The following is a 13,194-nucleotide window of genomic DNA, read 5'->3' on the forward strand; positions in this document are numbered from 1 at the left end:
TGTTGCTTTTCTTTAAAAAAAAATTTTTTATGTAGGTTTGTTACATATTTCAAAGATACTCTGCCAATTATTGAACACTATCAAAAACAAAACTTGGTTAGAAAAATTGATGCCAACAATTCAGAACATAAGGTAAGAGAATTTGTATGAATATCAGTACAAGGTTTTTGACAAAATGAAAAGTTGTTTATTGAAAAGTATCATTAGGTTTTATGTACATTAAGTGTTATTATTGTAAACCTCTGAACCTTGCATTCAGAAAGTCTACTATGATAATATTCAGTTTTTCCTCTATCTTTAAAATGTATTTGCACCATACTATTTAAATGTGCATGTGCAGTTCTAAGTATTAAAAAATATTTTAAATATAATTATGAGAAAGCAATGGTGAAGTTAAGATATGCTTGTTAAAGGAAATAAAGCAAAACAAGATTAAATAACTTCAGTATGAATGCATTTTTCATTCTTTCTTAAAGAAAGAAAACAAATATTACAGATTCTTTACTGTGAAAAAAGGGTTTGTTACCAAAACTGTATACTCACTGTTCTGTTTTTTCATCTCTGACTTTTTGGGGTGCATAATGAAATAATCAGGCATCTAGCATGGTACATATAACAAAACAGATGCTTGTGTCATTAATGGAATGCTTACATATATCTACAATGTAACATCTGTTGTATCTTGACATTTTATTATTGTATGTCTAATTTTTAAAACATGAGAACAAAAGTCTCAGTTCAGTTACATTCAAAACGAGAGCTTAAAATTAAAACATAAATGTGTTTGGGATTGTCTGATCTTTGACCTATTACAAAGCCTTGTGTAACAGATGTGCAGCTTTCAAAATATTTAAGACTACATCTGAATAAATAAGAAAAACACCTGCTTGATCTTAATTTTTCAGGACAAAATTATCTTACATATTTTTACTGTTTATGTAAAAGTTATTTTCATAACATTGTGGTGGTGAAACTACATTAAATTCTTAGATTCTTGTGTTTACCATTTTTGATTTCAGGTATTTGAAGAGGTGAAAAAATGCTTCAAAGAAGTCTTGTGAGAGAAAATAATTTGTATTGTGAATTGTTACTTAGTATTGACTCTGGTTTATGAAAACCATGTGCTAATATTAAATTAATAAACTTAAATTTTCATGTACAATTATACTTGTAATATCACGTGTGTTGAGTTTTAAGTGTAGAAAGGCGATTTTATAATTTATTTTGCCAAAGCATCATGAACATGTATAAGAAGAAAAATATTTCAAGGAACTTTACAGTAGGTATATGTTTTTATATTATAATCCAGTTTTTAAATGCTTAATTAAAGTAATGGTTATTTAACATTCTGAAGTACATTCCTTAGTTGTTGAGGTTAACTTTGTCACATAAACAGGGACCTACATTTATGTTTGATATATAAAGTATTCTTCACATTATGTTTACTCCAAACTGGTACTTTTTACACTTTCATTATATTACAAAAATTTGATATTGTAGTGTAGTTTACAGTGTCAAGGCCACTTTATTTAAAAAAAAACTACTACAGGCTTCTCATTCCAGTTTTATCAAAGTGTAGGTCATGTTTTAAAAGAATAAGTTTTGTAGGTTGTTAAGAAGTAAAAGTATAGCTTTTTTCAACCTGAACCAAACATGTTACACACTACAGTAATGAAAATGAAACACACCTTCTATAACTAGATATAAATGCCAATGGAATAATTTTATTGGTAGCAAATAACTTTCTACATTTCTAAAGAGTTTTTCAGTAATTCACATTCATGTTTCAAGATCATTTGCTCTTGCTGCAGACAGCTTGAGAAAACAGTACACATCTCATGCTTAGTAATCTTATCTGTACACATCAAGTATTTTGCAGAATGCATTGTGAACAGTATGGATACTGCAAAACTCCACATAAACTAGACTTTTGTTACATTCATTTAAGCTTTTCACTGCTAGTTGTATTTTAATCAGGTTATTAGTCTGGTAAAATGGTAAAAAAATTCTATTCTATCTAAGAATAGATTGAACTCTGTGTGTCTTTTGGATTGAGTATGTCACATTTTTTAGAAATACATGCCCCAGAACAAAACTGAATAAATATAACTTGTACATGTCCTACTGATTCACTAAAATAACAAACCAAAAGGCTACTTGGAGTTTGGTGTTTTTGTTAAATGTATTGTGTACCATATGCCAGAGTCTTAATTGATTTCTCTGGTAATCTGTTTTATAACATTTGGGTCCCAGTACTTCTCTAGTACTGATGATCTAGGGAGGCTTGATCATCATAAGAAATTTTTGAAAGAGTGCCCTTTAAAAAGTTTTAAATTTGATCTGTAGAAATTGGAAAATAGTACAAATTATAGATAATAATGATCATTCAGGTACCATCTTCAAATTATTTATTAAAATGTTTGAAGCATATACAGTGTGAGAAATGTGTTAAATGATGAAGGCTTCTTTTTAATTAAAATGACAAGTTTTCATCAATTTTGTGTGAGAAAAGTAAACATGAATCTTTGTATGAATCTAAAGTCAATACAATTCATAGACTGATCTCTGTGCATATGAATTCTGCAAGTGACTCAGTACTTAAGTCTTCATCTAAGTTAACTTTTCTTTCATTCTCTGTGTCATGGTGTTTTGGACTTGGTGATTAGTTTTGCCATATGGGCCACTGTATTGCCCTCTGCTTGTTTAGCAGTTTTGTCATACAAACTTTTATGTACAAAATTATAAACTTAGGTAACTAGATGTAAATGGCAGTGGGTTAATTTCTTAGTTGAAATGATAGATTGTACATGACACAGAGAATAAAAGAAAAGTTAATAATTAAAGAAAAGTACATAATATTCTTTTCTCATGTCTTGAACTTTTTCTATACTTTGTCAAATACTAATTTGTGTACTTTTACATTAAACAACTTTACTTTTTTTTTATTTATGAAGATCCTTCATTCTACTGATGCTTGCATGCATGATAGGAGAGACAACTTCCTATAGATGTTCCACAGTTCAGGGTAGGCTATGCTCTTCAAACCTTACACTAGGGTCTGAAGTGTTGAATGCCTAGAAGCCCTCATTCTTAGCTGCTACATCTAGAAAGTAATTAGTCCTGAATGTCTTCATCACCTGTATTGAAATCAGATGTTAAATTGGAATTTGTTGCAAAATAACATATAAATACATACATATTATACATTCTTAGTAGACATGAAATTGTTATGCAATAAATGAATCAAGTTATATCATATTATTGTTCTCTTTGTGACTTATCATTTATATAATAGTCATTTTTCTTAACCTGAAGATGACCTATGAAGGTCGAAACGTTGTTGTCTCCTTATCAATAAAAGTGTTAATACCCGTACCAGCCTTTCTGAGATACATTTTTATTTCAAGTGGGTTTCTTGTCATCAAGAAGCTACTCATTTATTACACAGTTTGATACTTGTCAAACTGATAAACCTTTTTGCAATCATTTCTGAAGTCCATGTTTGTGAGCTGGACAATAATGTTTTTCTTCAAAGCTCCTATCAGAAATTAATACATAAAACATTTTCAAAGCATAAATATGTTTCTGTACATAAACACCTTCACATAAACAATATATAGGTAAATAGCATATTATATTACTAACACAAACATGTATATTAATAATAATGTTAAACATTTATTGCTGTATTTACCTTCAAAACTTTTCCCACATCAATATCTTCAACATTGTGATAGATCCATATCTTTGTGTTTGTTACATCAATCTTCTCTAGTTCTTCAGAAATTTCAAGATATATCTTTTTATGAAATGCTCAAAATCTCTGAAGAGAAAAGTTAAGAAATATTTTAGAATACTTTATATTTAGCAGTTGTTTAAATGTTATTCATAACTACTCTGGTAAGTGAGCATGTAAATTACTTCCTGTGAACAAATGTCAGTGTCTTTGTGATTATTAGTATTTATTATACACACAAATTAGCAATTGATGTGTTCAAGAAAACAAAGTTTCACGATAAAAAGGATAATGATACTTAAGATAAACAACATTGTTTACTTATAACACAGTGGAACACAAATAAACATTTTGGAATTCAACAGAATCCTTATTCAGTATTTAAAGCAAAATAAAAGAATTACATCATTCCTAAGTAAGTAACAGAAATACATAGCTATATAATAACAGTAATTTAATTAAAATTGCAACAACATAAAAATTAAATTGGTAACAAACACAATACTCTACATATTAGCAAATATAATTTAAATGAAGACTACATGTTCTTCAGTGTTGGAGAAAATTGTGTGATGTCGAGGATTTCTTTAATTAGTAATTCCAGGTCAATGTTGGCTTTGCAAAGGATGTTGAAATTTGATAAGTTTGTGTACATTTTTGTATTGGGTATAGAAAAAACACAGGGTAACTCTTTTGTATGTTTTTGTGGTAATTCCCATATGTACATTGGCTTTTGCTTGTAGGTGGCATTTGATTTTGTCAATTTAGGAGTCTTACAGCTTCCAAATGTTAATATACACAAGCCAAGAACAAAGAGAAATTGGGAGAAAGCCTTTAATAAGTAAAAAATCTTGGATGTGAGATATGAGTTCAAAAACTAATCAGAAATCAGCTTGAGGGTAGTAACAATGTCTTTTATGTACTAGTAAACAGCAAGTTTGGGTATGGTTAGTAGTTTGGGTAGATTATTATATTTATTAGTTAGAGAAGTATTAGTAACTTTTTGTAAGAGATGTTGTGGATAGCCATTACAATTTTAAAGTATCCTAGATGAATGAAATTTCAGAGTGTAAATTAAAGTACATAGAACACAAATTATAAGCTCTGTTTAATAAACATGTAACCAGATTTCTTTTGTGTGTGAACAGGATAAAGCTGTCCAATTGTATACTGAGTCCAGCAGATGTCTTTTTTCTGTATACCAATGTACCAAATCCACTAGTATTATGGTTAGTGAGAAAAAAAAAGTAAATTATTACTGTTTTCAACCTTGCAAGTGAACTTAATGGCAGGTATTCTAAAAATTTACTGCAGTGATCCTCATTGTGAAAAAAATAATAAAAGCATCATATTCATACCTTCTGTAAACAATTGGTTTGAAGTCAGTGTGGCAGATATCCAGTCATTCCTATTTGTGATAGAAAAAAATGTTATATTATGTTGGACCCAGCAGAGAGCCCATCACAATGCATCTGTTTATTCAAATAAGGTATTGTTGAACAGAAAATATGAAATTTTGGTTGTAAGATTCAACATATTCTTAATTTGAATATCTGAAAAGCCATGCAGTGTGATATTATAAGATGAAACAGAGATTTATTTAGAGGTATATTTGTAAAGAGGGGGAGGTAAATATCAAAGCTAGTCATAAAAGTAGTTTTTAGGAGGGCTAGTTGGCTTAATTCATGTGCAAAGTGGAAAGAATTGGGAATAGTGAATTTGTTGGAAATGAGTGGCTGTAGTATAGGTACTAAATCTAAAATGGGGGTGTCTGCTTTGTGAATTTTAGATAAAACCATGTAAAATAACTGTCAGGTATTAATGAGGTAGCTTGATTTTTGAAGATGAAGTTTTTAATATTTTGTTCTTTCATTCAGGTATCTTTGAAATTTTTTCCTCTTGTTGGATGGTAAGCAATAAATTATCATTATTAAGGATTTGAAGTTTCATAGAGCCATCAAGAACCATCTGCATTTTACTTAAATATCCTTTTTTTGGGAGAATAACAATGACATTGCATTTGTTGGGCCATGTAACATGAATATCTTCATTTAGTGACAGTTCTTTGAAGACTTAGAATTGTTCAGGGCCTGGAGATGTTGCATAGTATTAAAATTATAGTAAGTTTAGATAGCATAGTTTCTTATTTTCATAATAAAATAATCACTTGGTTGATCAAGAGTTTCTTTACTGTGTACATAAAGTCTTTTACGTTCTTGTATAATAATTTGAAAGGATAAAGAAAATTAGAAAAGTTCAGTTTATGTGTTGGAATAGAAGAATTAGCTAAGGTGGATTTACATTTATTATCAGATTACTTAAAATAATCAGATTGTTAGGATCAAAGTTGATTGAAAATCTGTTAGTCAGTCTACTCAGCTGCAAATTTTGGACATGTTCATGTTGGGCAATTTTCTGTTTTTGTGTTGGCTCCACTTATTCAGTAAATGTGTGTAATCAAAATTCCTAATGATGCTATGGAGGTTAGTAGTATACATATTGAACTTTTCAGTAAGTTGTCAGTTCTGTTGATGTTTTATCAAAGTTCTTGATACAGTAGTCTCTTTTGACAAAGCAGAGAAGATGAGAATTTTGCAACTTTTAGTTTGACTGTTTAAACTGGAGAAACTTTGGAAAAACTTGTTGTAGTCTGCATTCCAAAAGGAAGTAAATGCCAAGGTTGACTTTTTTAAAGTCTCATTTCTTACAGGCATGATATACTGGCAACAGTTTGTTTCCATATTGTCGTATTAAGATATTAGCAGTTGATGTGTTTAGCTTGTATATATGTATATGTGGAGTCTGTAAGTCCTCCTACACTGACAAAACCAAATGCCAGTCACAAGCTAGAACCATTGAACATATGGGAATATCCATGAAAACACAAAAAAAGTTGAATAACTTCTATACACTTACATAATGAAGAAGCAGGATATGAAATTAACTTATCAAATTTCAGTGTCCTTTGCAAAGTCAACACTGTTTGAAGAAACCCTCAATATCACATAACTTTCACCAGCACTGAACTATATGCAGTCTTCATTTAAATTACAGGTTTTCCTAATATGTATTTTATTTGTTTAATTTTTATGTTGTAATTTTGATTACATTATTATGATTATTATTTGATAATTATAATTATTATTATGGAGTAATTTTTGGCAAACAATTTTGGTCAGTTTGAAGGTGCTGAATTCAAAACTCTTGATTGCTTGCCTGGCAAATAGCTCCTTCACCCTCAAAACTGAAAAATAATATGGCTACCATTTACCCCTGGGGATTGGTTATATATCTTGTAATACATAAGAGTTAAATTTTCTTTTAGTATGCAGACTGGGTCAATTTGTGAATGTTGAGTTCAAAAATAGTTATTAAAAATCTAAGTTTTGTCTCCTTCTTACAAAACAAAAATGAAAACAGAACCCACAGTGGTGTCCTAGAGACTGCATTTGTTAGGCATATGGCTGCTATTTTCATTTCCATGGCTGCATAATTGCATTAAATAGTACCTGGTATGTTCAAATTGAAACAAAAAGTCAATGCTCAATAGTAGAGGCTAGCTTTTGGTCACATATTAATTTAGCAAATTTTATGAGATGGAACAATTAGATGTCCATGTTTATGCAATTGCCAACAGCATTCCAGCTTGGTCTTTTAATACTTGCATCACATTGTTGAACATCTCATCTTGCACTGACATGTAATTAGTTCTTCATATTCATGTGGTACTGGAGGTAGAAAGGACAAACCTGGCTGCAACTGACCATCTTCAGGTACCAAACCTTAATCAGTTACAGAGGGAAGCTCTGGAAATAGGACATGTGCTTGTAGCCCAATGAGAGCCTAGCAGGGTATTCTTATGGTATGAAATTTGAGAATATCACAAATTGGAGGATGATTGTTATCTGTGAGCTGGATCACTCATATCCAGTCAATGCTGTTACCTTCAAAAGCAATTCAAAAATTTTACATACTTAATTTTCAACATTTTTTTTTATGTCAAAGGGCAATGCCAAAGTCCATTTAGAAAAGTACTGTACTGAAAAAAAGCATCTCAAAGCTGATTTCTTGCTATGGCCTGCCGGAAAGGATGTCAAGTTACTGCTGCTAAGAGCTTGAAATGACATAAGATTGTCCAAAGTGCACAGCAGTTACAAGTTCATGGAATGGAATGAATTTGGGAAGCTTCTGAGGACCAACTTTCATTCATGCATCCTTACAATGAAATTTTTCAAAATGAGCAAATAGCAACAGCAGTATATGTGTATCTTGGGCTTGTATTGTAATGACAGAAGTGCTAGAATGGATAAAGTGCAATATTATGTCTGTATCTGCTTCATTTGAGGGAATGTCACAGCAATGTACAATTGGCTGCAAAAGACTTAACTTTGTTGAATAAATCTCCCTGCATTTACAGTCACAGATATTTGTTTGCATTACTTGCTTTGAAAGAACTCAATCCTTTCAATCTTGTTTTCAGTGAGAGCTAAAAAAGCCCATCATGAAATAAAGGAACATCAAAAAATTGAATTCCCATACTAATTGATGTGGGTATCTTGGTTTTGCTGCACCTGTGTCAAGTAGCATAATTCAGACAAAATTTGATAATGGTCAAACACAATGTCAACATGTTTGAATTCTCCTCCTGCCTTAAAAACCAGTGCACAAATAACACTAGCAAAATTTTCAAAGGTTTTTGGCCCTTGAAATTCTACAAGGATGTGAATTAAAGACATACCATCAATAGTCACAGTTTCATATTCATATGGAGATAGACTGTTAGGGCAACTGATCTTTGCTGTCAGTTCATCAGCTAAAAGTGACTTTGGTCCTAATCTCAAAGGGCTGCTAAAGAAATAGGGACTGGTGACAGACAGTTCATGTTTTCATTCAGGCCAACAGTCTGCATAGCTTCGTATACAACAACCAGTTATTGTAAGAAAGTCCAATCAACTTTAATTGTCTTGATTTTATCCTTTCTCATACCCGAGGCTTTCACTTTAACAATGCTAGCAAACTCTCATTCTAATCATGCCTGAAATAATATAATTTTGAGGGTAGGCCGGTAGAGAGAGACGTGATGAGTAATAAAACTGAATTGAATATATGTTCAACCCCACACTTCACATTAGTGGCACACAAAAATATAGCTAATAAAAAGGAAACAAATGCCTTGTAGATTAATTTATTCCAATCCTTAAAAGAATTTCTAGTGCCTTGGCTATTGAGCCCTCTTTTTTATTCAAAGAACCATTTAGGTCTGTAACAAAGACAGAAAACATTGTGACTAAATGCTTGAGACATAAATTTCTCTTCTCTTTTTGGATGTATAGGATAATGTTCACTGATTATTTGGTGGACATTTTGCTTTTCAATTCTCTAACCACAGTTTTGGCAGATTTGTTTTTGTAAAATAACTCCTTGTACCAAAATACTTGTAATTTTTTTTTTTTTTTACAAGTCAAGAAATGGCCAACTGAATTTCTTATATGCAGACCTACATATTTTGAATATTGCATTTTAAAATACAATAATTATAAACAAGGAATACAGCTTTCAAAAGCATTTGTTACTGATATTTTAAATAATCTTTTCACTACATTGGTGCATTTCATTAGAAGTTAAAACTAACAAAAATACTTGTAAAACAGCTATGCTCTATCCTCAATGTCATATGCTACTTTTTTATATTGTGTAATAAATTATAGCTTATATACTGTTTGTGTCCCAAAGCTCTGTTTGCAATATCACATCAACATGTGAATAGTAAGATTGAAAATAACTAGTAGAGAACCTTCCCTCATTGTGTGAATTCAATGTTTCTTAATTTATTAAAGTATATTAAATTATACTGCATCTTAGCATACTTCAGAATGTAGTTTTATTTTAATAAAGGTAGGTACAGTTTTAAAAGTATATCCAAGCTTCTTTAAGCATCTTAAAGATTTGACCTTTTAGATATGTAACGGTAAAGTTGAATTTATCACTTATACCATTGAAGAATAGAATAATTCTGCACTACCTCATAAGTAATAAGTTACCAGTTATTACATTTATAGTTCCGTAAATTTTTACATCATAAAAAAGAACAATGTTACTGTTTAGTACAATAAGTGGCTTCTCTCACACATACTTGATCTGTCTGTTGTCTTTTCTACACTTAATTATTACTATACCTTAGGTTTTATTATTATTGTCTGTTATTGCTCACCTGTTTCCAAGTCCTTGGGATTTTCACATATTTCTAGCTGTTTATATTGTTTTTATCTCTGCTCCATCAAGCCAGTAACTCAAAATGATTGCTGTAGGATATGTGAATTTGTAATTACAGGATGGGTAGTTAGTCCATTTTTCAATCTTTATTTCATTCCATTTTTATTGTTATTCAAATGTAACAGACTCTGTAGTCACAAAAGTGTTTGAAAATACCTGAACTGTACCATAAAAGAAATCCATTCGAAACTTTCATATTACTGTAGTACTACTTTCACAACTTCAGATAACAGTGATGATGCCCAACTGATGAACTGCTGCATTCTAGTAATTGCAAGTTTTAAGACACTGCATACTTCTAGTAAGTCTAGTATGTTAAATAACCTCTATTATTTACAAGTTCTAATGTGCAGAAGAATGCACGAGATATTTGTGTAAGATGCTGTTATCTGCAACGATAATATGAACTTCATTTCCTAATTTTAACATTAAACCTTTGCTTCTTCAAATAGTTCACAATGAAAATTGTTTTTTTCATTTCAGTAAATGAAATTTTGAGTAACATTGTGAAAAATGTATTCCCTCTCTCCCCCTTACTGTCAAATTTTCTTTAAATACAAAAGTTAATAAACACAATACAGTTGTACCAAAAAAATTCAATGATTTATTGAGAGAACACAAAAATGTCATAAAAATACAGTTTTATATATATATATATATATGTATTTACATGCTCCATAAAATGAGAGGCACTTGAAAATGCATATATCACACAGAATGAATAATTTTCTAAAGTAAATCACTGAAATACGTGCTCAAAAAAATTAAGTGTTGTAGCTCTCCATTCAAACAAATGGAAGGAAAATAGTTTAAGGAAAATACCAATGAGTTATTTCTACAATACTGTTTATGAAATACAGGTCAAAATATGTAGATCAATAAGAAACCAGTGGAAGATGTATAAATCCTTAAATAATTTGTAGAAATCAACAGCTTTAAAACTACACATAAAACATAGGAAATAAAATTCATTGCAAGATTTTAAACTGGATTCAAAACTCAGAATTATTGTAGTAGATCCATTTTTTTGGTTGGGTAAGAAAAACTAACAGTGGTTTGAATTTTCAAGAACTGCTCTACACTAACTGCATACATTTGAAAAAAATTACCTAAAATCTCAACATAGCACTTTTTTTGGTCAGAAACCATAGATTTATATTGTATACATAACATTTATAAAAAAAACCAAAAAACTAATTCAGTGTATAAAGGAAACATATAGTTGTACTTTTTAACTTATAATCCATTCGTTAATAGAAGTTACATTAACTGTATTTGTTAATATATTATCATTTTTCATTTAATAAAGATTATTTTGAACTGTTAGCCAAGTATATGGGTGTAAGACTAGCCTAAGTCTCACAGCCTGTAAAATCTCAAGATATTAGAATTAGAGCTGAAGATATTGATAACATGAAGGTGCCCCACTAATGTTTTACTACAATCATATAAAACTACATACTCTTAATTAATACTATATAAAAGTTGCTATATTATTTATGGCTTAATTTTGAAACTACTTAGGTTACTGCATTAATGTTTTATTCTGATTGATATAAGTAGCTTGATTTTATCTGTATTGGTAACTCAGCATTGGATCTTGTATTAATCTGTTTTCTGTAACTCCCATGATTAAAATAAGAAATTCATGTTCAAGACTTTAAAATTAAAGCCATGGACATAAAGCCTACCAAAATGATTAAACAATTAAGAACTTACTCAACAACCCCCATTCTCTAGTACTTGATGCTTTACCTGTGTAAACTCTCAATTGCAAGAGACCTTTCAAAATATCCCTTAATGTCACCAATACCACTCTCAGCTTAACTTAATGACTTTAGCAGAAACACTTAAGCGTTACAGGTTCTTATCACCAATACCAAAAACTTTTAGAAGTGAATTGCTTGTGTGAAATAATTTTAAAAATTGTGCTGTTAAAAACAAAAATAGTTTTTTTTGTATAACTGTTTATCATTTTGATTATGCTTTTTGTATTATACGTGATATTAGGTAGTGGTATGTACAAACCACAATGAGATGGGGCAACATGTTCATTTATTTTGAAACTGTTGACTTGAATTTGGTGAAATTAATAATAAAAAATTCTTACATTAGAAATATGTAACATAAAATATGGAAAATGTGCTTACTTTTATTGTAACATACATAAAAAAATATTCAGTGCTCAACATATGATTAATCTCTAATTTTAACAAATAACCACCATCCAGTCTAGGTTCACTCAAGAAAACACTGGAAACAATATATTTATGTTAAACTAGTTACATCACTTTTACAAACACTTAATAAACACAATAAGAGAAGAGATGAAATTCAGGCTATCTTATTACTTATCAACATAAGACTAAGGTTTCTGAAATATAAATTTAGACGAACAAAATATGCATACAGCTGAATTACTACTTAAGTAGTTTTAAAACACGAAAATACATCTTCAGCAACTTTTGTTGTATGTATTTTCTTATAAATGTTAGGTTTATCAAAGTCTAATTACGAAATATTTCAGTAAAGTAACATATCTTACAGTCAACTTTTGTGAAAGAGCAGCAAGTTTTTTGTTACAATTAGAAGAGACTCAAATCTAGTATGAAGAGGTGTTGATAATAGATTTCAGTATTACACAAAAGTCAACTATTTGGTTATTGCATTGTGTATCTAGTAAATGATTGGCTTTATAAGCTGTTAGTATTTTCAAAATTCATTAGCCAACTAAAACAATTACCAACTTTCCTTATGTACAAGGGAATTATGCAAGACTCAGAAAAAAAAAGTGTATAAACTATGGTAAATATTAACAAACATAAGAAAAGAAAGTTTATTCTCTTCTTATATTCCACATCTGTCATCGACTGGCCTCATATCCTGGGAATATTAGATGTAATGCCTCACTAAGAAATTTGTTTGTTTCAAAATGGTAATTTTTACCTAGTTCTTTGCGACATGCTGGACACGAATAGACTTCTGCCTGGAATGATCGTTGTAAGCAAACCTGAAGAAGAACAATATATATATATATATGTATGCACACACACATACATATATATTATGCTCTAAACCTGTTTCAGTACACATAAATGTATAAAATTCAAACTATAAAAATCATCTGAAAAATTAACTCTTTGCTTAATAACATGGGTATATTATATACATATAGATTTTGCATT

The 13,194-nt window shown here is 30.1% G+C and overlaps 2 protein-coding genes across 6 annotated transcripts in view; one reads left to right on the forward strand and one right to left on the reverse strand.

The window, feature by feature from the left end:
* The window catches only part of LOC143223129 (UMP-CMP kinase-like), a 28,311-nt gene extending 24,936 nt beyond the window's left edge, over positions 1 to 3,375 (forward strand). For 3 of the 5 annotated variants that reach the window (XM_076450639.1, XM_076450640.1, XM_076450637.1), the window contains 3 exons: positions 36 to 132; positions 1,020 to 1,279; positions 2,955 to 3,375. Coding sequence is in view for 3 of the 5 variants with exons in the window: in XM_076450637.1 (XP_076306752.1) it covers positions 36 to 132; positions 1,020 to 1,061 (139 nt within the window). In the remaining 2 variants the exon portion in view is untranslated. Of the gene's footprint in view, positions 1 to 35; positions 133 to 1,019; positions 1,284 to 2,954 lie in introns of all 5 variants that reach the window. The other 2 variants (XM_076450638.1, XM_076450636.1) reach the window with 2 other exon arrangements.
* Positions 3,376 to 10,593: 7,218 nt separating this feature from the next.
* Positions 10,594 to 13,194, reverse strand: part of LOC143223130 (E3 ubiquitin-protein ligase UHRF1-like) — a 57,594-nt gene continuing 54,993 nt past the window's right edge. The window contains 1 exon segment of the mRNA XM_076450641.1: positions 10,594 to 13,019. Coding sequence (XP_076306756.1) covers positions 12,873 to 13,019 — 147 coding nt within the window. The 3' untranslated portion in view covers positions 10,594 to 12,872.

This window comes from Tachypleus tridentatus, chromosome 8 (genome assembly GCF_004210375.1).
Source record: "Tachypleus tridentatus isolate NWPU-2018 chromosome 8, ASM421037v1, whole genome shotgun sequence".
NCBI classification, from domain to species: Eukaryota; Metazoa; Arthropoda; class Merostomata; order Xiphosura; family Limulidae; genus Tachypleus; species Tachypleus tridentatus.